The 23686-nt window shown below is 38.1% G+C and overlaps 1 protein-coding gene across 1 annotated transcript in view; it reads left to right on the top strand.

The window, feature by feature from the left end:
- Positions 1 to 213: 213 nt before the first annotated feature.
- The window catches only part of PPP3R1 (protein phosphatase 3 regulatory subunit B, alpha), a 40422-nt gene continuing 16949 nt past the window's right edge, over positions 214 to 23686 (top strand). Inside the window, exons 1-2 of the mRNA XM_065631715.1 lie at positions 214 to 437; positions 23585 to 23624. Coding sequence (XP_065487787.1) covers positions 435 to 437; positions 23585 to 23624 — 43 coding nt within the window. The 5' untranslated portion in view covers positions 214 to 434. The remainder of the gene's footprint in view (positions 438 to 23584; positions 23625 to 23686) is intronic.

Below are 23686 nucleotides of genomic sequence, written 5' to 3'. Positions count from 1 at the left end.
CCCTCAGCCGAGATTCCCACATCCCGACCTTGGGGAAACCTTCCCCTGCTCCCACAGGAACCCAGCGAGCACCCGCCTCCCCTCACCCGCCGCCATTTTGTTCTCTTCCCCCCTCCCCGCCGCGCCGGCTGACGTCATGGCCCCGCCCCCTCGCGCGGGCGGCGCTCGGCGCGGCGGGTGCCCGGATGTGGGAGGCTCCGTCCCGCCCCCCCGCCCGCAGCCGAGCGTTAGCGCCGCTCGCGCCCCCTCCCTCGCTCCGTGCGCGCCGTTGCGGGCCAGCGCGAGGCAGTGCCGCAGTGAGGGCAGCGCGGCGCAGCGCGGCGGCACCGGGCGCGGCGGCGGGACCGGGCGCGGCGGCGCCGAACACGCACAGCGCTAGGCCGGGGCTCGGTGGATTCAGCTGCGGGGGACACGCCTGACGCCCACCCGCCGCCATGGTGAGGATTCCCCCTCCTCCTCCTCCTCCCTCCTTTGCTTCCCCTCCCCACCGAGCCCCCCCACCCCCCCCCCGCGCTCCCGCCCCGCCGGAATATTCCAGACCGGGCTGGGCCGCGGGGGTGGGGGGCGAGGTAATGGCCCGGCCGGAGCGCCGCTGCGCCTGGCCGCCGCTGCCCTGCGCCTGACCCGGCTCCCCCGCCTCCCGCCCCCGAGCCGTCCACGTCCTCCCGCGGGCCAGCGCCTCGCAGGGCTTTCCCGCCCCCGCCTCCCCTGGGGCCGCCGCTGCGGCCGCCCCGCGCCTCTCCCCGGGGGCAGGGACGTCCCCCCGCTTCCCCTCCGCCGCCCACGGCCGCCGCCTCGCTCCGTGCGCCCCGCTGACTCCCCGCCTGCTCCCTCCGCCGCCTCCCCACGCCCCGGCAGCGCGCCTCGGCCTCGGCTCTTCCCTCTGTGCCGCCCGGCACCCTTCACCTCACCCCCACACAGGCTCTTCCCCCCCAGTCCCCCCGCCATTCCCCTTTAGTCCAGGGGTTCGCGTCCCCCGGCCTGCGCTTTAACTGTTTTCCAGATGTATCCGCAGCGCCCTAAGCAAGCCCGGCATTTCGGTAGCGGTGTCTTGCGGGGGTTGTTTTGCAATCTCAGTAGGGTTCTCCCCCCCCACTCCCCGCCCTTGGTGCAGCAGCGTTTTTCTGTTCATGTGCAGACCGGAAAGCTCTAATGCACGTAGCCCATGGCAGGGAGACGGGCTAGATAATGTATACTTTAATTGGTCCGGGTTTGGAAAGCTGACACTTCATATATGATAGGCATGGGGGTTTTGAGACTGCAGGAAGAAGGTATGTCCAGGTGTGTATATTTGAGTTGCTCAGCTTTTTAGATCACGATGGTTTAAATTTCCCTTTTACTGCCGTAAAATTAACCCAGAGGTACAGTATGGAGTCCTGTAGTATATTACGTCGACACTAGGGGTGTCTCCTGCTTTTCACCACTGCCAAGAAATCAACGCCCTTTTTTAATAAACATTTCTTTTAGCCTAAATTATCCAGTACCCTGGCTGCAGGAGGACTCTGGTGATATTTTGGTTTTACAGCTGGAGAAATAAAAGTGGTTTAAACTTTTCATTCTTAACCCTTTAAGAGCAAGGCCAGCTGTTCATCACATTTCACCTTAGAGCTCAGAACGTGGAAGCCAAAAGTGAGTTTCCTTTTGGTTTTAGGTGGGGGATTGCAGTCTCTCTTTTCAAAAATAAAGTTGTAGCAGAAACCGATTTGCTATGCTCAGGCTGTATTTGTGTGTACCACTTTAATGTCTGTTAGATGGGGATTTGGAGAAATATTTTGAAATGTATACAGGCATGGTTTCCGTTGGGGACTAAAACAATGTGTTTACTGAATGCTTTCATAAAGTCTTGGAGTACATTAAAACTGTGAGAAAAGAAGGCTCGTATTTTGAGAACAAGGTATTAATGAAGTGAAGACTTAAAAAGAACAAAATTATGAGAAATTATGCCATGGTTGCAACTGTGCTAATAGCTGTGAATATATAGATGAACAGTGATGATCTTCCACAACACTTGTGCTCATACTGCCATTATTGAGTCTTCTGTGAAAATTTTGTTCTCAAAGACTGAGAGGTTAACATGCATAAAAGGGAATAAAATGTTGTTTAACCATGATGCCTGTGTGTGTTAGTGACCTGTAATGAACCAGACTTCCATGTATGATTAACTTTGATTATTTTTTCCTTCATTCTGTTGCAACTAAAGCTGTCCTAGCATCTTATGATGGTATAATCATGTTGATTATGACTTTGCGACTTCTTTAACAGTATTTGTATATGATCAGTTGCAATGTGTAAATGTAGATGCTGGGACAAAAGGTGTGCAGGATTTTATCTCTACCAGTAAAGGTGTTTGTTTGCTCACATATGCAGTAACAGCACCAGGAGAGTTTTCACCAGAACTGTATCAGTACACTGGTTCTGATAAAACCTGGTCTTAGGTACCTTGTAGTCTGAAAAATGAGCTAAAACTAAACAGCTGATAAACATTAAGAACTCCTCATATTTCATTTAAGTTGCCATTCTTTTTACTGTGGATGTTTTCACTGAAAGAGTTCACTTTTAATGAAGGAGTAGACCTTGTTTCAGTCTTTACTAGAGCAATTATTTTTCACAGTTTGGAGTAGCGTTTTGTTCATGTTCTTACAGGACCAGAGAGCGAACAGTTATAGTGAAGAAAGAGGCTAATGTATTGTTGCGTTCGTAGTAGGTAGCTTAAGAGAAAACATAAACATCTAGTGAGTCAAAGAATGTAGTTCTGGATATTTTGGTATAGCCAGTTCTAAAATAATCTATCAGGCAGAGAGCATAAGATGATGAGTCCATTGCATAATGCTAGAAGTAATGTTGATATGCTATTTCTGTCAGAGCTGACTTAGAAAATACTACTCATAGGAAAAACTTGGTAGGAAAAGGTAAATAGCACAGATAGATGCTGTTAAACAGTCTTGGTTTTGGATGGATAAACTCTGTTTTCTGTATTCTAGTTTATATCCAGCTCTTGACCTTTATAGTTACAGAAGACACGGAATTCCACAGGAGTCACCAAAACCATGTTATATAGTGCACCCATCTTGGCTAGACTCTATTCAGTTGTTTTGACTGACTTGACTTGAATAGTGGTGCTTCTGCTGTATTTTCTCCAGCTGAAGCTGATCTAACAGTGCTTCTAAATTACTGAAGCCAAGAACCACTCATTTTTTTATTTTCAATAAAACAAACCCCAGAAGACCATCTCGAACCATTATTTACTATTTAGCAGGGAGGGTATTAAATAAGTTGGTTCTTAGCTGAAGAAAAAACTAGTTGTTCCATTACCAAATCATAATTTTACTGCTATCATTACAAACATTTGAATAGTCAGTTCAGTTTTGTGACAGGTGGCAGGAACTGAGAGGCACTCGCGTGGTCCATCTTACACCGTCTTACTGGTGGTCTTCTGCCACAGGTGGAATAACTGGTCTAGGATTCAAACTGTGAAGCTCATGTGTAGGTCTTACGAAGTATTTGGTAGGCTTATTTAAACCAGTTTGTTTAATGAAAGAAATTATTTTGGGAGTAATTCTCAGAGGCATAGTTTAGAGGCCAATTTGAATATGCAAGTTTACTTAGCTCTATGATCTACGAAGACAGATCCTGTTGATGGAGGAGGAAAGACTTTTTAAAAAGTAATTATTTTTTCACTATTTCTGTGGTAGAAGTAGAATTCTGTCTTTATATGGTTAAACTATTAATTTAGTGATAGGGAGAAATGAAAATTGACTAAGGGAAAATTGTTTGTGGTGAGCATGTCTCGGGAGCTTCAGAATATTCACCTTCTAAGATGTCTGGCTTGACACTAAAAGGGAAGCTTTAAGGGAGCGAGATATAACATCTGTATTGGGGTTTTTATTTGTATCTTAAAGGAGGTGGGATTATCTTCCATTGATCAGTGCAAGAAAAGGAGACTTCACTAATTGTGGTATTTCTGGGCCAACAGATGAGGCAGAAATACAGATTTTAAAAGCCAAACTATTTCTTGATTTGCTTCTGCCCCCTCGTTTCCCTCCTTTTTGTATGTCAGAAAGACATACAAAAAATCCTTAAGATGTAATTGGGCTATTATAAGAAAATCATTTATCAGTTTTGATTGCCATAATACATACTTTGAAGAAGAAATCTAGCAATGAAGATCTTACAACTTTCCTGTAGCTGGGTGTTGAATCAGTGTTTAGCTGGCAGGGTTGCAGAAGGAATAGCTTTTTTTAATTGTAGGTATGCTTAATAGTGTTCTGCTGTAATTAATAAATTGAATTTGCATAAGCTTTTTCAACATGGCTTTGATTTCCCTGCTAGTAAAAGAATTCTTTTGCTCTCCCTCCTATTTTTTAGTGCCTGTGTTTACCTGAGTTTTGTTAAAGAAAATTGTATCCTCTCCTAGAAATGTTGTAAGTCAGAATGGTAGTTGAGCATGAAACGGTTAAGACTTTGGTTTAGTTATATGAAATGGTGACCAAAAATTGTGTTCATAGGAAAAACCTTTTTGTAATTTGAGCTAATGTATGATTTCTTGAAAGCAATTTGCTCTTCATTTCTTTGCCCCTCCTTTTTCCTCCCAAGCCTGTTCTCCCAGCTCCGGGCAGTATCATTTGTGAACTTCTAATGCAGAGAAAAATTGCAACACACTGTTCTTTGTTGATTGGCAGCCAGTTAACTTAGTGACACTTTTCCCTGTTTTTCATCCTTTCCTTCTTCTGGCCTGTATGTTTTTCTGTTTTCCTAAGCTTGTTTATTGCTGTGTGTTCCCTACAGAAAGAGCACAGGGGCAAAGGGGGCTGGCTGTTCCCATGCTTCCTACCTGCTACCCTGTTTCCCCAAAAATAAGACAAGGTCTTATATTAATTTTTGCTCCAAAAGATGCTTACTTTTTTACATGTATAGCTGCCTGGACACTATTTAAATTGACTTTTTAAAAATGAACTGCAACTAGGGCTTATTTTTGGAGTAGGGCTTACATTTTGAGCATCCTCAACGATCCTGAAAAATCATGCTAGAGCTTATTTTCAGGGTAGGTCTTATTTTGGGGGAAACAGCATAGTTCTTCACCAGAATCATCAGCAGAAATAGGGAAGGTGCTACTGTGCGATGTCCTTGTCATGATCAAACTCCTCTGCTTCTGGAGGAGCGAGCGCTGCAAGGATCGGGGAGGAAAGATTGAAGTGATGGGGAAGGAATGATGAGAGGCACGGATCTATGTCAAAGAGAGGTGTAAAAAGGGCCAGTGCTTAAGGTTTAGATAGTTGGAACTTTCTGAGCAGGATATTGTAAGAAAATAAGTATCTTGTTTTACTTGCGTGCCCCTGTTAATTAAAGCAGGAAAAAAAGTTGGAACTCTGGGAAACTGTAAGAATTTTTGTTAGCCGACTTGATCACCTAAATTACTTGAATGTGTTCTTTCTTTCCTGAAGACAAGAGTTTATCTTGCTGTGCTCTTGTGAACCTGGTAAATATTGTCCTTGTTCTGCAAATGAAAAAGATTGAGGTCATGGTGAGGTCATAACTTATCCAGAGCCCTTTTTATTGTTTAGAAGTGAACATTAGTATGCGATGTTGGAAATGGAGAATGTGTTTGTAGCTCTGAAAGTGTTTAAATAAGAAGTCTAAATCAAATTAACTGCTATGAATTTTGGGGTGTTGGGGCTGATGAATTAGTGGAATTGGACTGCAACCACTAGAAAACTTGCTATACTCTGGCTTACAGCATGTGATGGTGTGTAGTGGTTGAAAGCTTGGTCATACACTACTTTCTTTTCAACGTCTTTGCAGTGCTGTGTTAGGCACTTGAAGTGACTTCTTTAGAGATTAGACTTGGAAAAGGGCCTTATATCCAATAAAAGCTGTGCAGTTTCTTAGATGTCAGTGGTCTAAAGTCACCTTGACAGCAGCAGTTTGAGAAGGATCTGCTACAAAGATTGCCTTGCTGTGCTGAATGAAGGGGTACAGACTTGGATATGGACTGACATCTTTTTATCTGGAATAGATAGAGCTTTCAGTATGCCAATCCAAGTGTTTTGGGAATTTTTCACTGCTGTTTCTCTGGATCAGTGATCAGGGAGCTTAAATGACTCAAAATTCATGATTTTGTAGTGATTTAAGTACATGACTAGAAGCAACGTATTCTGCTTGATGTATGATGTAGCTAGATTATTTTGGTCACCATTTGAAATACTGTATTTCCTTAGTAGTGTTGAATATCAAGATAAGTTTAACCAGGGTTAAACTTAAACTATGGCTTGTCTTCCTATTCTGGTCTGTTCTATATCATTTGAATGGCAAATGTCTGTGGAGAGGTGTTGTGTGTTTGTGGTTTTGTTTTTTTTGGGGTTTTTTTTGTTTGTTGTTTTGTGTTTTTTTAAAGTTGCAGGTGTTTAGTAACAAAGCCCACATCTTGCAAGTGAAGTAATTTTTGAAGTGACAGTTCTTTTAAATAGGAAAATTTAATCTTGACATTTTACGTGGCTTTCTAAATGTTTAACTTGAAATTTTAAATTTGGTAATTCAACTTCATTAGGCCTTTTCCACATACAGAAAGACCATTAAAATGTTTTATATATTGCTTTTAGATTGTACCTAGCACAGCCACAAGCACATTGTTACTTTAACTGCTTGGGAAAACAATGTAGATGAGGCAAAACAGGCTGGAGACTAAATCTGACTTGCTTGTGAGTTGGCCCTGCTATTGATACTCTGTTCCACAAATAAGGAAGAATCCCTAGCGATATAAATAATAATCTTTAGCTGTGTTAAGGAAGTCTCAGAAACTCTTTAAATGCTTTGGATTAAAGGACAGCATTGCTCCTGAACTGCCAATAAAAATCTTGGCTTCCAAGCTGTAGACGGGTTGTGCCAGTTGATACGCTCAGGTGAATATTTGCGAAGTCTGATGGACATTTTTAGGCAAACTGTTAAGCCAAAGAACCGGAACTCCCCCAGTAAGCTGATGCTGTGCCTATTTTAAAAAGCTTATGCAGTAAGCTTGAAGTTCACAAACACCTGATCTCATTGTCTAAGTTAGGTAAAGTAGGAATTAAAAAATGTAGGAAGACATTTGTTAGTTAAAGAACTTTGGTCAGAATTTGGGATGGGCAGGAGAAGGAGGGAACAGAGTAACAGCAAGGGAGCCCAGAAATGAAGGTCAGGCTTAATATGTTTCTGGGAAGAAACCCAGCTATTGGAAAAGTGGATTCAGCTATGATTCTCACATGAATATAATCTTAGGATCATCTGTACATGCTGTGGAACTTCTTTTCTTCTGCTGGTATATTTGTGACAAGTATGGAGGCTTTTTAACCTTTATTTTAAGCCACTGGAAACTTTAGGAAGGAAGACCTCTAACTACAGTACTCCTCTCTTTTTCTACCCCTTCTCTGTTGTCATCCTGTGAATAGCTCCTCTGTACATTTATCATGTGTAGTAGAGACAACAACTGCTATTTCACTGCTATTATAACTGTGTAGGTTCTGAATAGCATCACTGAAGTTGAAAGAAGTCGCTTGGATTCCCTCTGCTCAATGATGCTATGACCAGCAGAGAGGATTTTAAAAGGAGTTGGGTTTTTTGGTAATAAACTCCATGGCTATGACTTTAGGCCTGAGCTTGTGAAGGAGAACTTCTGTACTTTGTAGGCGTGATGGCTGAACAGCTTTTTCAGTTTTGTGTATGTAACGATGTTCCCTTGGGGAAGCTTAATTTAGTATTGAGCCACTGTTTAACAGGCTTAGCTCCTTGGTATCTGAGTCAGTTTTGTTGTTAACGCTGAAGAAACACTTCACAGAATTCTCAGAGAAGAGCTTGATTCCAGGTAGATCTGCTAACAAGCCTAGAAAAAAAAAAATCCACGATAAATAGAGGAACTCCTAAATGGCAATAACAAAAAATGCCATATGAATAAATAGACTTGGTTTTTATATTTGACCTAAGTAGACTATTTTAGCACTCTAATTACTGTTCTTCATAGGGGTATGTAGTAAAACATCTATCTACTATTTATTAAACTTTTTGGGGGATTTTTTTATAAAAATGGTGTTAGTTTTCCTGAACTACTTTATTCTAAACACTAAGTTTGGTTATTTTAGTAATAAGATTAAAGCCTTTGCATTGGGTACCACTGGTGTTAGTTTTTCATTTACAACAGTGCATTGAAAAATCAGATTAGTGATTTGTAAATGTGATTTATAAAAGTATGAAAGGTTAGTAAGTTTGAATCTTCTGTAGTCTTGAATGTTAGAGTTCAACTCTAGTGATGGTGTAGTTGGGTTTCCCAGAGCTCAATTCTGAAAAATTGTCTTTTGAGAGGCCTTTGAAAAAATGAACAGTGAGCTCAAAGGTGGTCAAATTCCTTTTCTTCGTGAGAAAATGAAAAATCATGTGAATAAAAGGGAGTAAAATTGAGGGAAAGTAGATGGTGGTTTCACGTTTAGGCATGTAATGGTACAGTAGTATTATAATGCTCTATAGTAGCGGGCAGAACAGCTAAAGATTCTAGAAAAATTGGGAAGAGGTGGTTTGAGAGTGATTTTTAGCAATAGTTTTATTTGGGATACTTTCTCAGAGGTATTGTTCAGCATCTATGGGTTGTCACTAATGTTTTGACCCTTGATTTGCAGTTCATGTTGCAGACCAGTGTACAAATTGATACATTTTATATGCTGCCTTTGAGGTTTGCAAGCAGTGAATTTTTGGAAGAGCTAAGATGGGAAGTAGCAGCAAGGTGGCAGCCTGTGGTTTTGTGGGCAGATTGTGTATAAATGCAGAGTTGTGTCAGTCTGTGGGGGATGGACGCGATTATTTGTACTGTGCCTTGCACTGGGATGACTGGATTCTTGGTTGTGAGCCTCAGAGCAACTGGTAATTCTGACTGGAAGTCACTGGGGCTCTGCAGGGGTGCACCTACTTAACTTTTTTGGGGGACCTGTGGAACAAATAAATAGCAGTAAATTTCTAGTGCTGCTTTGTGTGTACTTTTATGCTTTCATGGATATTTACAACTTATAGAAATTTACAGCTCGTCAGGACAGCTGCTTTTAATTGTATTGCTAGTTACAGCAATTAATAAGCTTTGATTTCTGACAGGATCAAGGATTCTTATCTTTAGCAAGTGTCAAAAATAATGCTAACATCTATCAGTAAATGAGATTTTTTTGATAATTCTTTAAATATTTGACACATGACTTTCATAAGCTACTGAAACTGGGGTGGAATTCTAATTTGATCTTTTGAGAACACAATTTTTAGCTTGTAGCAAAAATGCTAGATGTTTCCATTTGATACTGAATGGTAACTCTTTTCATTCCTGTACAGAAATGTAAGAAGTCAGTTCCTGCCATGAAGAACTTACCCTAAAATATTCTTTTTAATTGCATTTGAATATTACTTCATATAACCAGCTCCTGAATGGGCATCACCTCAGCATTATGATTTTTAAAAGTCAGTATTTTCTCCATGACACACATCATATAAAGAAAACTGTTTTGAGATTTCAGAATATTCTGTATCAGTGAAAACCTTAATGGAAAGCAGTGTGGTATTTTTCTGTGTTTTCCTAGGTTTTATTTTGCTTTCCTTTGATCAGGAAGTCTACGGTGATAATAACTGGAAGACTTTGGAAATTTGCGGTGCATCTTTTGAGAAAATAAATTCCTAATTTGCTGGAAATTCTAGAGTGCTGGAAATCCTAAGTACTCACTTAGAATGGAAAGTGGTAATGCCTAGAAGACCTGTTTAGTGTTTTGTAAAATTCTCGATGTTTTAATTACAGTGGTTTTGATCCTTCTGTATTGGATCACAGTGTTCACAGGGCCTGTTTTCAAACCGTATGACTCATCTTTATTCTTTGCTGAATTTTTCATGAGTCCTTGAGTGGCATAAGCTAAACCAGAGCTTGTTAAAATGTCTCAATTTAATAGCTGACAGCTGTAAGTTCTGATGAAGTTATTTTCCTTTTGGGGAAAAAAAAAAAACAACCCCTGAGTATTAAAATTAGTGTTAACTATTAGAGACAGTTAAGAATACTGGAATACAATCCTTACTTTGCCGATTCCGTATCTATGCAACAATTCCCCTTGAACGTAATCTGCTTCTTCCTTTGATTTGCACATCTTGTCCAGTTCTGCATCTTTGCTGCCTTGATTGTTTTCTTACCAGTTTGCGAAATCAAATCCCATTTTTCAACTTATTCAGTTGCATGTTCTTTACATAATTCTTTGCAATGTTCTTCATCCTCTTTTGTGATAGATCATCAATGACATTTTATTATCTAGTTTTCTTTTGTGATCTTTTTTTGATGTACTGTTGTTTCCATTTTCTCGTGTTGGCCAGCCATAAGACACTTAATCTCCCTTCCTTAAAACTCAGATTTCCCTTTTTGGCACGAAGTGATATAAACTGTTTATAAATATCTTAAATGAGAAGAAGGGCTGGTTACAGCATCTACTTATGCAACCTGTTTCTGTGCTTTTATACCATTTGCTCAAGTACTTTACATTGACCTGTGTGACATTCCTGGAACTTCAAGGCCTTGTGGCATAGCCTGTGTCAATAGGCGATATTCTCTGAATTGGTACTTTAACTTTCCACCTCAAGGATGTTCGACTCTTTTAAACTCTTAGTAGACTGTCGTATGCAGCACAGCTGCATCAGCTTTCTTTTTCCTCCCAGTCTTCTTAGATCTATTAAAAAATGTGTTGCTAAAGCTTCAACCTTTGCAATTGGCTCTACTGAATATACTGTTAACATCTAAAAACTTAAGATAATCAGTTGGTAGAGGAGTATGGTCACGTTGCTCTTGAGTATTTACAACCTTTCTGTGAATAGGGAATTGCATCCAACTGTAGTATAGTATTTTATAGTAAGTAGTATATTACTATTATATGATGCAGTGTAATATGTAATCTTAATTTCTAGAATGTCTTTGCTATTTTCTTTTCCCTCTACAAATACTGTTTGCAGCAGTACAATGAATCCACTGTCTCTAAACCCCATGAAGAAAAGAACCCTTCTGAACTTTCTAACTGATCCTGATCTCCCATTCTTTGCTTGCACAAGTCAGTGAACAGTTTGTGGCAAGGGATCTTTACCAGATATGTTGGGAACAAATACGTTAATCTGTATGTTTGTTGGTTGCTGTCAGAGGATAACATGCTCTGTTTCATTTCCAGCTATGTTCTCATCTTTCATATTTGCCCCAGCCTGATACACATGTGAGATCTATCTGATCACTAACAAGCAGCCTGTAGCCATTTATTGCAGAAGTTATGGAGGTGGTTTGTTTTCTCTAAAGGGGTTCCATGACTCCTGTAGCTCCTTCTCTGCTTTTGGAAAACCCTCTGCAAAGAGAAATGTGATAGTATTGCCCCTTTCCAATACTCATAGTGTTGCTGAGGAGTCGTAGTGTGAAACTGATCTAATAATTATGAGTTTTCTTCCTGTGTGTAGAGTTTTCAGTGTTAGTATCTGATCTTCTTGGTATAAGCAAGATCAGGAATTTAAGAAACTGGGCCACCCTTAGTTTTACTCCCTTTTTTGTATTTGAAGTGTCACAAATCATTTTTAAGAGGTAGGAGTGTTTGATCTGCAGGTGTTAACACTTACCTTTAGCTTTTTTGAAAATTACTCCAAGAATAAGTTTAAATTTGCAAACATAGTAACAAGTACTATACCTTAAAGTGGCAGTAATTTCCACAACATACTAAAGCATGTTTAAAAAACAATGCAGAGAAAAGCAAGCCTACCTTTCACACCCCTCATCAGTCCAGTGGCAAGAATCCTTGACTAGAAGTCTTGTAGTTAATGTAACTGTTTTTTACAGTTTCTGTTAATTTTGGAGGAGGGTATTGAACTACCAATCTGCTTGGCAGAGATTTTAGTGGGATTATTCTAGAGAGCCGTTTGCTGAAGCTCCCTAGTTCTTTTTGGTTTTATAGTACCTGGGAGTGTGGAGAATTAAATTGCTGTAATTGAAAGCAGCCTCATGAGAGCATATCTATATATAGCAAATTATATTTCAATATGGCTTTAGGTCAAGTTAATATCTTCTTGTAAAGTAACTGTCTGTTCCTATTTCTGTGTAGGTCAGCCAGTGATGAGTTCTCAGTCTTGCTGGACTGCTGTTTTATTGCTTTGTGTTGAAGTTTTGAACATTGTTTGTTTTCTGGGAAGGTACTTTGGACAAAACCTGTTTTATCTCCAAATTGTTGCAGAGAAAGGGAGAAGCTGAAATGGCTTTAATTGCCTACTAAAAATTTTACCTGTAAAATGGGGGTTTTGACTCTTGGGTAGTTTTTTGTCTTTCTTCATCTGACAGACTCTCAGATGCTAAATAGTAGCTTAATCTGTTTTAATTACTAGTGAAGACTGTGTGACTTTGTTTATAGTCCCTCCAAGTTCTCAGGGATGCTTGTATACTTCGGCTTAATGTTTTGAATGAAGTTTTGTTTCTTCTATGTGTTACTTCAGTTTTCCTAATCTGAAGTTGTTCTTCCACACAAGCATAATACAGTTTACTGTTTGCGGTTGCTTGGATTTTTCTATGTTCATACTCACCAATGAAGGGAAAAGATTCCTTCTTATTAGTGAAATATTTATGATCTTCTCTGATTTAATTGGCTGTTATCCAATTTATATACGTCAGTGTCCTGAAGAACAAGATCAATATTATATGCTCTGATTTTTGGTTTGCTTTAGTGTCCCATTAAGTGTAAGTTGATGTCATTTCTTTATTATTTAGATGTTGACCCATAACTCTGATAATCCCATGACACCTTAGTCACTTGTTATGATTTTAAATCACATTTTATGCTTTCTCCCATGCTGTTTATTACAAGCTTTTGCACTGTATACTTAAAAATAAAATTGCCTCCTTTGAAGTGCTCTCTAAAACTCTTCAACTCCACTTTTGTTATGCATATTTATGTAATTTTTTTATTTGTCATTGATATGTCTGTCTTGTAGTCTTACCTGTAGCTTCTACTTTGTTTTGTATGTGGATGACAAATTTTCTGGTTGGACAGCATGGTCTTGTTTTTGTTTTCACTAGTGTGATCTTTGCCAGTATAACAGCACAATCATAGGGGAGATCAATTGGGAAACTTTACTGCAATTATCTTTGAAGCTGTTGTGGTCTCTTCTTTAGCTATGCAAACTGAATAAACTTCAGTGAAGAAGCTTATGCAGTAAACCTAGTGAGAGGTTTTGTAGGTGAAACCAAATGGTAATGTGAGTGGAACAAATAAATTAGTATCTTGCATATTTTTTGTGACTCATCCAGAAGCAATGGAGTACTGACCTGTTTTACCCCAAAGGCTTCCTAATGTGAACCTTTAATTGCATCAGAGCTTACTTTGATTTAGTGGTGGCAGAACTGTAGTGTTCCCCTACTAAAGGCTGAGTTGCTTCAGAATCTTTCTGGGAGACTCCTTTCCTTGGCTTTGGAGAGTTCATTATTCATTTATGCACTGAAAATTACAGACTTCTGAGGATTTTCAAGATTGACGCAAGCTTTAGAAGTGCCATCTCTGTAGCGATTGCATAAGTAGACTGGATTGTTGCCTCTAAAGAGTAGTAGCTGGGAACTGCCAAAAGTGAAATTGTCTAATACCACACAGGGAATTGTACATTAGCTCATGAAGTTAACACTTTTGTTCCTGTGACTGTTTTTCTCTCAAGTTTTATTTACAGATTGCAGTGTTTATTCAAGTTTTTGCAATGACAGCACTTACTATTTTGTATGAGAACTTCTGGCTTCTCATACGTGTGAGGTTTTGCTTTTTTCCTTCAAATAGCAAGATTTATTTGCTAATTTTCTAAATATGGCACAATCTTTTCTCTGCCTCACTTTATTTTAAAAACTGCACTATGTTTATCTCTACTGCTGTTAATTATCTATCTACCTGACATTGCAAATTCCATCACAGAGATCATAAAATGGAACAGAAAACTTCAATAGTTACACATACTAGAGATACAACAATAGAGTTAAGTTTAAAGTAAACCAGTTATTCTTTTTATTATGTCCGCATCAAACTTGTGTGAGGTGATTTTTGGGGGATAGACACATCTAGTGAATGATATTATCAATGTATGCTCTGACTTGATGGCTCCTTTTCTCCTCCAAATTCAGGAAAAGGACTTTGCAGTAGAACTGTTTTCCATCTTCGATCATGCTTTCTTCTAAAGCTGTTTTCTTCGGTGTTTCCACTGGGTCCTTATGTCTTGTTCTATCTTGTCTTCAAGAAATAAAATTGTTGCCCACCTTTAGTTTATTTACAGATGAGTAAGTAGTGTTGTGTGTCTGTGTGTACACATCTGTGATTAATGCAAATATTCTATCATAGCTTCAAGATCATGCAAGTTTAGATTTTTGTTGAAAGCTCTGCAATTGTAACTGAGTTCAAATAGGAAAAGCTATGGCACTTATGTATACGAATATAAATCGCATCCCTGCTATAACTGGACATATTTCACTGATTGCTTTTCCATCCTGAACACTTCAAAACATTAAAATTGAAAATGAGTGGTTTTATGCTGTTTAAATAGATGCACTTTTTATGTTCCTTTTAATATTAATAAAGGCAAAGGGCATATTAAAAATAAAGGCTGAAGCCTCTTAAAATTAATACTCTTGATTCCTTTGGTTTTCCTGTCTGGTAGAGAATTTGGCAACAGTAGCTATCTCTCATTTCAGGTTTGCTTCTTGCTTCATTGGTTTAGGGCTTCCCTGTGATATCCTAGAATAGCTACTTAACTGTGATGGCCTTAAGCCATTAATATCTCATTTTGGAGGAGACCCGTGGACAGTGGAGGATTTAAATAAAGCATAGCAGAAGTGACTGGCCAACTGCCAGCCAGAGGACAAGTGGCTTCCCTTAAAATGACTGACAGAGCCTGAGCAGAGCCAGGACTGGATTAGATGGTGACTAAGGAGTAAACTGCAGGCTTTTCCGAAGACCTATACGGTCTGTCTCTTGCATCCTGAGAGGGGATATGGTGGAACCAGACGTACACCTGAATGGGAAGAATATTTTAAAGAATTATCACTTCTTTTGTAATGAATAATTGAATAAATGTATCCAAAATAAGGGTTTTGTATTAAGGCTTTTTCTTTCTTAAATGTGGCAAAGGGAATTGTAACACTTTGGTGTATTTGCGAAGAACAACAATGCCAGAGTGCTGTAACAGCTTTAACCTAACTTGATCTCTACTGTAATCCCAAATCCAGCAATCCCCTTTGCCTTGTTTCATTATCTCTGATGTCTGCAATTGAAATTCCATGTTCAAGAATTAGGTATTAATCTTTTTTTGATTCTTTCATTACTGAAGGTCACAGGGTGTGTTCTTTAGAGGCAAGATTAACAAATTTAGGCTACTTTGGGGAAAACACATTTAAAACTTGAAATCTTCTTACAAAGGTAAGTTAAAACCAGCTGGTGTTTGGTGTGGTTTGTTTTGTTTTTGTGGGGGTTTTTTGTTTGTTTGGGTTTTTTGTTTGTTTTTTGTTTGGGTTTTTTTTAAGCAGTGTCCTTTTTGACTACAAAGTGCTCATAGCTTTCCTTGATGTTTCCTATTGATTAACATTCAGGTGAGATACTGAGTCAGAACATTAACAGCAGCTTTAAGACCTGTCCCATGTACCTCTGTAGTTTCACCTTTGAGTTAAGATCATACATGAAAACTGAGCTCTGATACAAGTTCAGTGGTTTATTCTGATAAACCTTCCAAGAAGTTTAACTGCAAGTGTTGGGGGAAAAGTTATCATAGCTTTAACTACAGAGATGCTGAGGAGTTATTGATGTATCATGCTGGGTAGTTGTATCCTCTTGAAAAATTATGGTTGCTGGAAAATGTCTCTACCTCCTCTAAAGAAACCACAAATTGATGGGACAGCAATGTGTTAATATAACTCTGATTTCTTTTTTAAACCCAAATAAAATTTGTCCATTTTGTCTAGCTCTTTTAGATTTTTTTTTTAAAGAGAACATATTATTAGACCTTGTAAAAGCATTTGACACTTCAATTATTACATTATCTGGGCCATTAAAAACATGATGATAATTTTTTCCAACTCTTGCAGAATCAACATTTGGATAATATTTGTGTATGTGAATAAAAAGTAGAGGAGAACATGTTAGCAATCCCTTTGCAAATTTACAGTTGAAAAATGCATACATTTTTGCATTAAGGTGCAAGAATTAGATGATAGCAGTTTTCAGTTTCTCTGTGTTTATTTTTTGTGGGACACATTTGGTTTAGTGTTTTTGACATGAGAAGCTTCAAGTATTGGGTTGTGGCTGAGTCAGACAAGTTAAAAGTCGTTAGAGAAATTCCTAAATTAAATAAACTCTTGTACTAGAATAAATAGCCTCCCTGTAACTTTTTTTTCCTCATGCTTCTTGAGTTTTCCCAATGACCAGCAGTCATAGTTGGGAAAGCAAATGTGTCTTGAAAGCGCTTGGAATAACTGAAAAGCAAGTTCAAGAGTGGATTAGTTTAGTTGGTTTTTTTGGGTTTTGTTGTTGTTTTTTTTTAATATTTAGGGTGCATCTTAGAACTTGGATGTTGAATCCCTTCCTTATCTCTCTATACCTAGGGAACTCTTAAGAGCTCATAGGAAGTACTAACTAAATACGAAGATTTAAGGTCAATACTTAAATTTCATTGTTTGCATCCGTAGATGTATCATGTTCAAAGGAGAAAATACTATAATACATTGCTGTAATATGCGCCTTATTTCTGTTTGACTGAAGAATTAAAGGTACAAATGGTGGATACTCTTATAACAATACTGCTTATTCTTTTGGTAACATTGCAAGATTTGGTGAAGACCATGTTCTGTGTTTTTCATAACCCATGCCATTGTGTGAATTCAATATATGCTGGCAATTCCAGCTGTTGGAGTATTGTTAATAATAAAATTATCAATTTTAATGGGACGTTTTACTTACAGGAGCATAACTCTGAAGTACCAACTGAATGCCTGAGTCCTTAACTGTCATGCTTGTAGTCTGTGCTACTGACCTGGTACCATTACTGCTGCTTCTATGTTTTCTTCCTTGCCTTTTTTTTTTCTTCCTGTAATCCTTTGCTTTTCTTGATACCCTGTAAGAATTCCTTGCTGGTTTGTAAGCTGTTTAATTTCTTCAGTTGTACATGTGGACAGCTGAATGTTCACACCAAAGGGTAACAGGATTTGACAGTCCAGATACCAGAAGGGAAATGATTTCCAACTTCCAGGTACTTTTGGACAAGATGATGGCTATGAAATATATGGTGGGACTCTTCCAAAGCTTTGGTAACAAAAATGAGTGGGACATAAGCAAAACTGAGGTTGTGAAAATTGTGTAATTGTGAAGGTTCAATAAATTGTCATCTTGGCTGGATTCAGTTGGGAAGTGTTATGTCCTAAACTGCTGTCATGCAATCCTAGCTTCAGGATTAGAGAGGCAAAGAATTAGGGTGCCCCTCAGATGAGTGAATGGATTTGGAGACAAAACAAAAAAAGCCACAACCAAAACAAAAACCAAAAAACCCCTTAAGATCAGGAAGTGTAGTACAGCATACCACTAAAAGATACTTAATTTTGGAATTTACTGAATGTGAGATGGGTGTCAGGCATTTTTATGCATTTAATTCCTGCTGTGGGTCATGATCTTAAACTAGATTGAGAATTTGGAGTCAACAGTGAAACTGTCACTGCTCTTAAGTTACCTGAACTTCTACAAGCCTCCTAATGTAACGCCTTCTGATTTCTTAGCTTCTCATAATTCTTCTGCATCACAGTATATGACTCGACATTAGTACAATCATAAGAACCTCAGAGGTAGATTTATTCTCTTAGTATTTGAGTAGAAAGTTGTGCTAGAGCGCTGCTGATTCCAAGGAGCTGGTATTGGGGGAGTTACACTCTTTGCCTGAAATACTTTTAGGCAAAGCAATTACCTAGGAGTTGCTTTGCATAAAACAATTTAAAAGTCACCAAGTTGTTTTAAATGTTAATTTCTAAATTTTGGCAGTTAGTCTGCACTATTACCAGCTCTCAAAATAAGTCCAGTTTTGCTTTCAGGTAACTGTGTTGTGATATCTCAATTTTAATTAGATTTCTTTTAGTGGCTACAATGAAAAGCCTGAAAAGTGATTTGATTACTTTGAGTCAAACACAAATGCCAGATTCGCTAGGAATCTTAACTATGATATCTCCCTTACAAATTTCCTTTTGTAGTGTACAAATAGATATTCCTGTTAAATATACTGGAAGATAATCAGTAGCATGTTTTTCTTGATACACAGGCTCCTCTTAGGCCAAGACGCAAGTTCTCTATTTTGAGTAGTTGTTTTGTTTTTTCTAATCAGATTTAACAAAAAAAAGGCGAAGTGTATTCACACTGTTTCTGAACAAGGTAGATGAAGGTGTTTTGCTTGCTGCTTTTTTTTCCCCGATCAAATATTATTCCTGTTTGTCTTGTTTAAAGCCATATTTGTTGTGGTGTCTACAGAAACATTGGGCATGTCTTTCATCTGTGCTCTGGTAAAATTCTTTCAGGCTTTAATTGCTCAGGTAAGTCACATACGAAATGTACAAATTGCAGTAGGTGAGATCTTGCATATTCTTCTGACCATCAGTTAATTCAGAAATTCAAATATTAAAGTGGCCTAAAGCCTCTGGGCTTTGTCTGAAATTTATTTTAACAAATACTTAAACGACTGTGGATGTGTCTGTGTGGCATGTTCTATTAATGCGAAAGTTTTCGAAGCCTCATTAACCAACACCATCCCTTTTAGTTTGCCAACTTGCCTGATGATTGTTAATGAAGAATACAGTATGAGGAATAAAGTACCAACCTATGACAGCTAGACCTTTAGTAATTTGAACAAGGGCCATAAAAAAACCCAGCCAACCAACCAAAACGAGCAACCAACCACAAAACACAGCAAACCAAACCTCTCTTCACCAAGCTGGCAGTTCTTCGTTGTTAAAGCTTTGCGAAAATGACAATGCATGGAAAATGAGCTCGAAGGAAGATGAAGAATGCTCTGCAACAGGTAATTTTAATTATACATTGATTTTGGTGGTATGGAGAAGAATGAGAAAAGGTAGAGAAGCATGTTGTGTGTTTGTGGAAGAGAAAGAAGGATCTTTTGTAGGCTCTTTTTTAAATGCTGACTGCCAGCCTCTTCTATCTTTCTTAATACTCCCATTCTTTTTTAGCTGTAGTACTGGATGATGGAAAACATCTTTTTGTGTAACTTGAGAATTGATTATCTCGATAATCCCTAGTTCTGACCTCCAGCTGATGTGGCTTGGTTAATTGCTTCACTTGCACACTGTAGTTTCTTCCTTGTGATAACAAGTGATGTAGAAGGTGCAGGAGCAAATCTTGAAGAACTACTGTACAGGTACTAAACAGATCTTCGGAGACCACTCTTGCCACTTGTTGGATTCATTGTCTGGCTATGAAAACAAACCAAAAGCCTTGAAACAATCTAACTTTTAAACTGTTCCCAGAGCTCATTTGTGTTTGCAGTCCCTCATACGCTACCTTTTGAGGACTAAATTTGAAATGAGTCCTAAGCTGACATTGTGGCTTGCTGCCATTTAAACACATTTTCTGCTTTTATAAAAGAAGAAAACTAATTGAAGGCTGACACTGTAACTTAAGTCTCTGAACTATTTACAAAAATATGTACATCATGTGGAAAACTAACATACAGTTAAACAGATCTAGAACCTGTATTCTCCTAATGCATGCTGAAGAGCTGTTTTGCAGTCTTGTCTTACTGTGTACCAGCTGTTCTGTATAAGTAACTTCAGCTAAGAATTTAGATTCTGTGGCTAATATTGCTAATTGCAGATTTCTCTTGTTATTTTCTGTGCACAGCTCTTCATGTCTTGTGCTAAGAGGAAGCTTTTCAAGATAATTGCCCTTAACTGTCCTACCTTGGAGGAGCATATACAAAACTGATCTGAAGAAGAGAGAACAATTAATAGTGGAAGTAACTGCCAAAGAAAGAGAAATCAAGAAACACATTTTAGTGGATAATCTACAGAAGAAATAAAGACTAAAGTCTATTAATAGGTTATCTTTAACCAGTAAAAAGGCACAACTTCTGAAAGGAGAAAAGGGGACTAATTACTGGAGAATAAAATTGCAAAGAACATTTTTGTTCTTAAAGGAACAAACTACATGTAATGATCTTCTGAAATACTTTAGTGACATGTTTTGTCTTCTCTCCAGTAAACTGATATTTCTGCAGGATTCAGAATTTGGTGAGCCTTCTGGTAACAGGTGTTGGACTGCTCCTTGATCTGTAACTATTTCTGTCTCTAAGTCATGATTTTGCTGCTGCTTAACCAGGAATTAACTTGTAAGGATCTAACAGAATTCAAAAAAATTGCCAGACTAGGAATATTATTAGAGGTTTTCAAGTTGGCAATCTTAAGAGTTGTATCGGAACCCTGTTATTCTACACATTTGTTTGTATAAATCAACTTCTCTGCATCAGACATGAAATGACGTGTTTGGAGATTTTACATTGACAGTCTTTAAATGAGTATCATCAGTCTTTAAATGAGTATCATCTTAAAACTATAAAATAAAAATATTTATGTCAATGCAGTGTTATTTTGCTGAATAAGGCTTATAATTATGATAATCTTTTGCAGTAACTGTCAAATTTTCTGTTAGTGCATCCAGTCACAAAGTAATATTTTCCACCATTCTTTAGAATGCTGCCTAGTCCTGGTGTTAAACTTTGGTAATTCTTTGCATTAAAACCATACAGATGAAAACGTACCAAATTTTTCTTCCTTAAAGGGCTCATTTGTGTGCTTCCCTCCCTGCTTTTTTTCATAACACATTAATCTACTCACTACTTACCTATTCTTAAACAGCAAGAAAATATTCAGCCTATTTAGCACTTGTGTTTCAGGGCTTATATTGTATCTCACACAGTGGGTACACATACTGATTGTATTTGGGGACAAATAAGTCACCTTTTTGTACCGCTCTTGAGAATACGCTGAAAAATGCCTGCATTCAAGACCAAATTATTAATCTTCATTTCTGAGGATCGAGTCTTTGGTGTAGAGGAACACCTTTGTGTTTGTCCAGATCACAGCTGTGCAAACAGGAATCTTGACATGTGCAGCTTGAACACTTATTTGTACCAAAAAAAAAAAAAAAAAAAGATTAAAATTAGTAGACTTTTGGATTCTCCTGTGAAGATGGACATTCAGCACATCAAAAGCAGGTAACTACTTTTAAAAATACCTTATTTAATACTGCGTAGTAAATATTGAATAATCATGTAATTTATACATGGTCACTTACTAGATTTTTTCAAATTTTTTGTAGATATCCAAGTGCCAGTCCTGGATAGGTAAGTATTCTTAACACTTCTTTTTAGCAGTAACTGTTTCCCAGAAAAACTAAGCTGAAATTTATTCACTTCTTTTCTCTGCTATCCAAATATTTTTTAGGCTACTTCATGTAGATAACTTGATTATGCTTAGTATGCACATCTAGATGCATAATAAGATTCCTTATAAACATTACACTTGTTCATGAACTGAAAAAATTATTCCCTTTTTTCTTAATTTTTCCTGCTCAATTTTCAGTAGCATTTTACGCTGCTTTAGGCAGGTTTATTTCAGTAGCCTGCACTAGAAATTAACTTTCTCCCCAACACCTGAACAAGGATATAAGTGCCCAGAACAGACTTCCGATGTAGTTATGATTGTATATTTGTATGTGTATGTGCAAAAGCACACTGGTTTTAACTCAACTTTCTCCTTTAATTTGCAGCCTTCCGGTCTGGTGTTTTTCTTGCCTCTTCATGACCTCGTGTCTTGAGCAGCCTAGCTGGATCCCCTGGTTCCTGTTTCTTCTTGTTTCAAAATTCTGCTTTTCCCCATTTTAAATCCCCTACCCTTTCATATTCATATAGATACACTGGGCTTTTTCTGCCTGTTTTGGTCTTCACTGTGTTTTCTAAAACTTAGATTGGGTTTGGTCCAGGATTTTTCATGTGGCAACTGTTCTGGATTCCCTGCCACAGTGGAATAAGCTTCTCTTGTAGAATATCTCAGTCATGCTTTGGAGGTTTTAGGGACCTGATGGTCCTCATCGACACTTGTATTCTGCTACTTGTCTTGCTATAAGTAGACATTGGGAAGAAGTTAAGACGGTATCTTTTGCCACTCTACTTAAAAAGCCAGTATATTCACTTTTTTAAAGAAGCAAGAGAGCTTGTGGATTGTGGGTGATAAAGTGAATGTGTTTTGAAGGTTAAAAAAAAAAAGGCAAACACCCCCCCCAAACACATCTCTTTTTGGACATGTTTAGATTCATGAGATGTTTGTTCTGCCCCTTTCTGTCCTTATTTGGAAATGCAGTCTTATGCTTCCAGGCTCAATGTAGTTTTTCCTTTTTTTTTTTCCCTTCTGTCAAGTAAATTCTGTATTTCTGTTCAATTTTGTATAATTTTAAGAAGTCTTTCTGTGCAAGTGCTTAGCTGTGGAATCCCATACACTCCATACCATAAGAGAATCACTGCTGAATAGAATGTGTCTTAGACTCATCTTAAATATGTTTCACTTTCTTGTATAAAACACTCCCTTAAAAAATAACTTTCTGAAAATGTTCGTTCATGGATCTCTTCAGCTACCTGGTCACTCCTTTGCTGACTAATTCCAAAAAATACTAAGCTCGTGTTTATTGTCATCTTCTCTGGCTCCAAGTGAGGCATTTGGGAAAAAATGCTAACTTTTAATTTTGATGTCTTTTGGCGTTCATGTTGCAGTAGTTGCGGATTTCAATACGTGCAGGTTCACAGTGACTCTACCCTTGAAGTTCTAATTGCTATGACTGTGGTGTAGTGCAGCAAGGATTGAAAATCTTAGTTTAACTTTCCATTCAGCTACAAAACAGGAACATATTAACATAGGACATGACAAAAATATTTAAATGTAAAGCTGTTACATCTGAATTTCTAGTAATGTAAACGAGGTTTTTTGCATCATTTTTCCTGTGTGAATCACTTCTGGGGGTAATAGGCAGGTGGCTCTGGGTAGAAAATATGCTGTGAATTTCTTATGTTAATTGAGTAAGGTTTGTCATGGTTATTCATAAGGACATACCTGTTTCTCTGTATAAAATAAAATGGTCAAGCAGATTATGTGAAGTCTTGAAATTCAGTATTATTTTAACTTGAAAAACAGTGTTTGTATGATATATAAATTGTGAGTTTGATTTTTGGAGTTCAGAATACGTGATTGAAGTTCTTATCGTGTGGACTGCTGATATTTTCATGGGAATTCTCATCAGAGGAGACCTCTCAATGGTTTTATATTTCTTTGTATATTTTGGTGACATAGACCTATCCAAATAAAACACTGTCCATAGTTGTTGCGTTTAAAAAATATATATATATATGCATATATATATATTTAAACAACCACGTAACTTGTATTGGCGGAGATATTTGCAGTGCTGAAACTTAAAATAGTTCCTCTAAGCTAACTTTGGAATAATTGCAACTTTGTTCTTTTTTTGTGTTTCAGGGAAATGAGGCAAGCTACCCTTTGGAAATGTGCTCGCACTGTAAGTTTGGGGTTTTTTTTTAATTGCTATATTATATTGTTAGGTTAAGCTTATTTGGGGAT

The sequence above is a fragment of the Caloenas nicobarica genome, chromosome 3 (assembly GCF_036013445.1).
Source record: "Caloenas nicobarica isolate bCalNic1 chromosome 3, bCalNic1.hap1, whole genome shotgun sequence".
NCBI classification, from domain to species: Eukaryota; Metazoa; Chordata; class Aves; order Columbiformes; family Columbidae; genus Caloenas; species Caloenas nicobarica.
The sequence above is the reverse complement of the archived record's forward strand: the minus strand, read 5'-3'. Positions and strand labels throughout refer to the sequence as shown.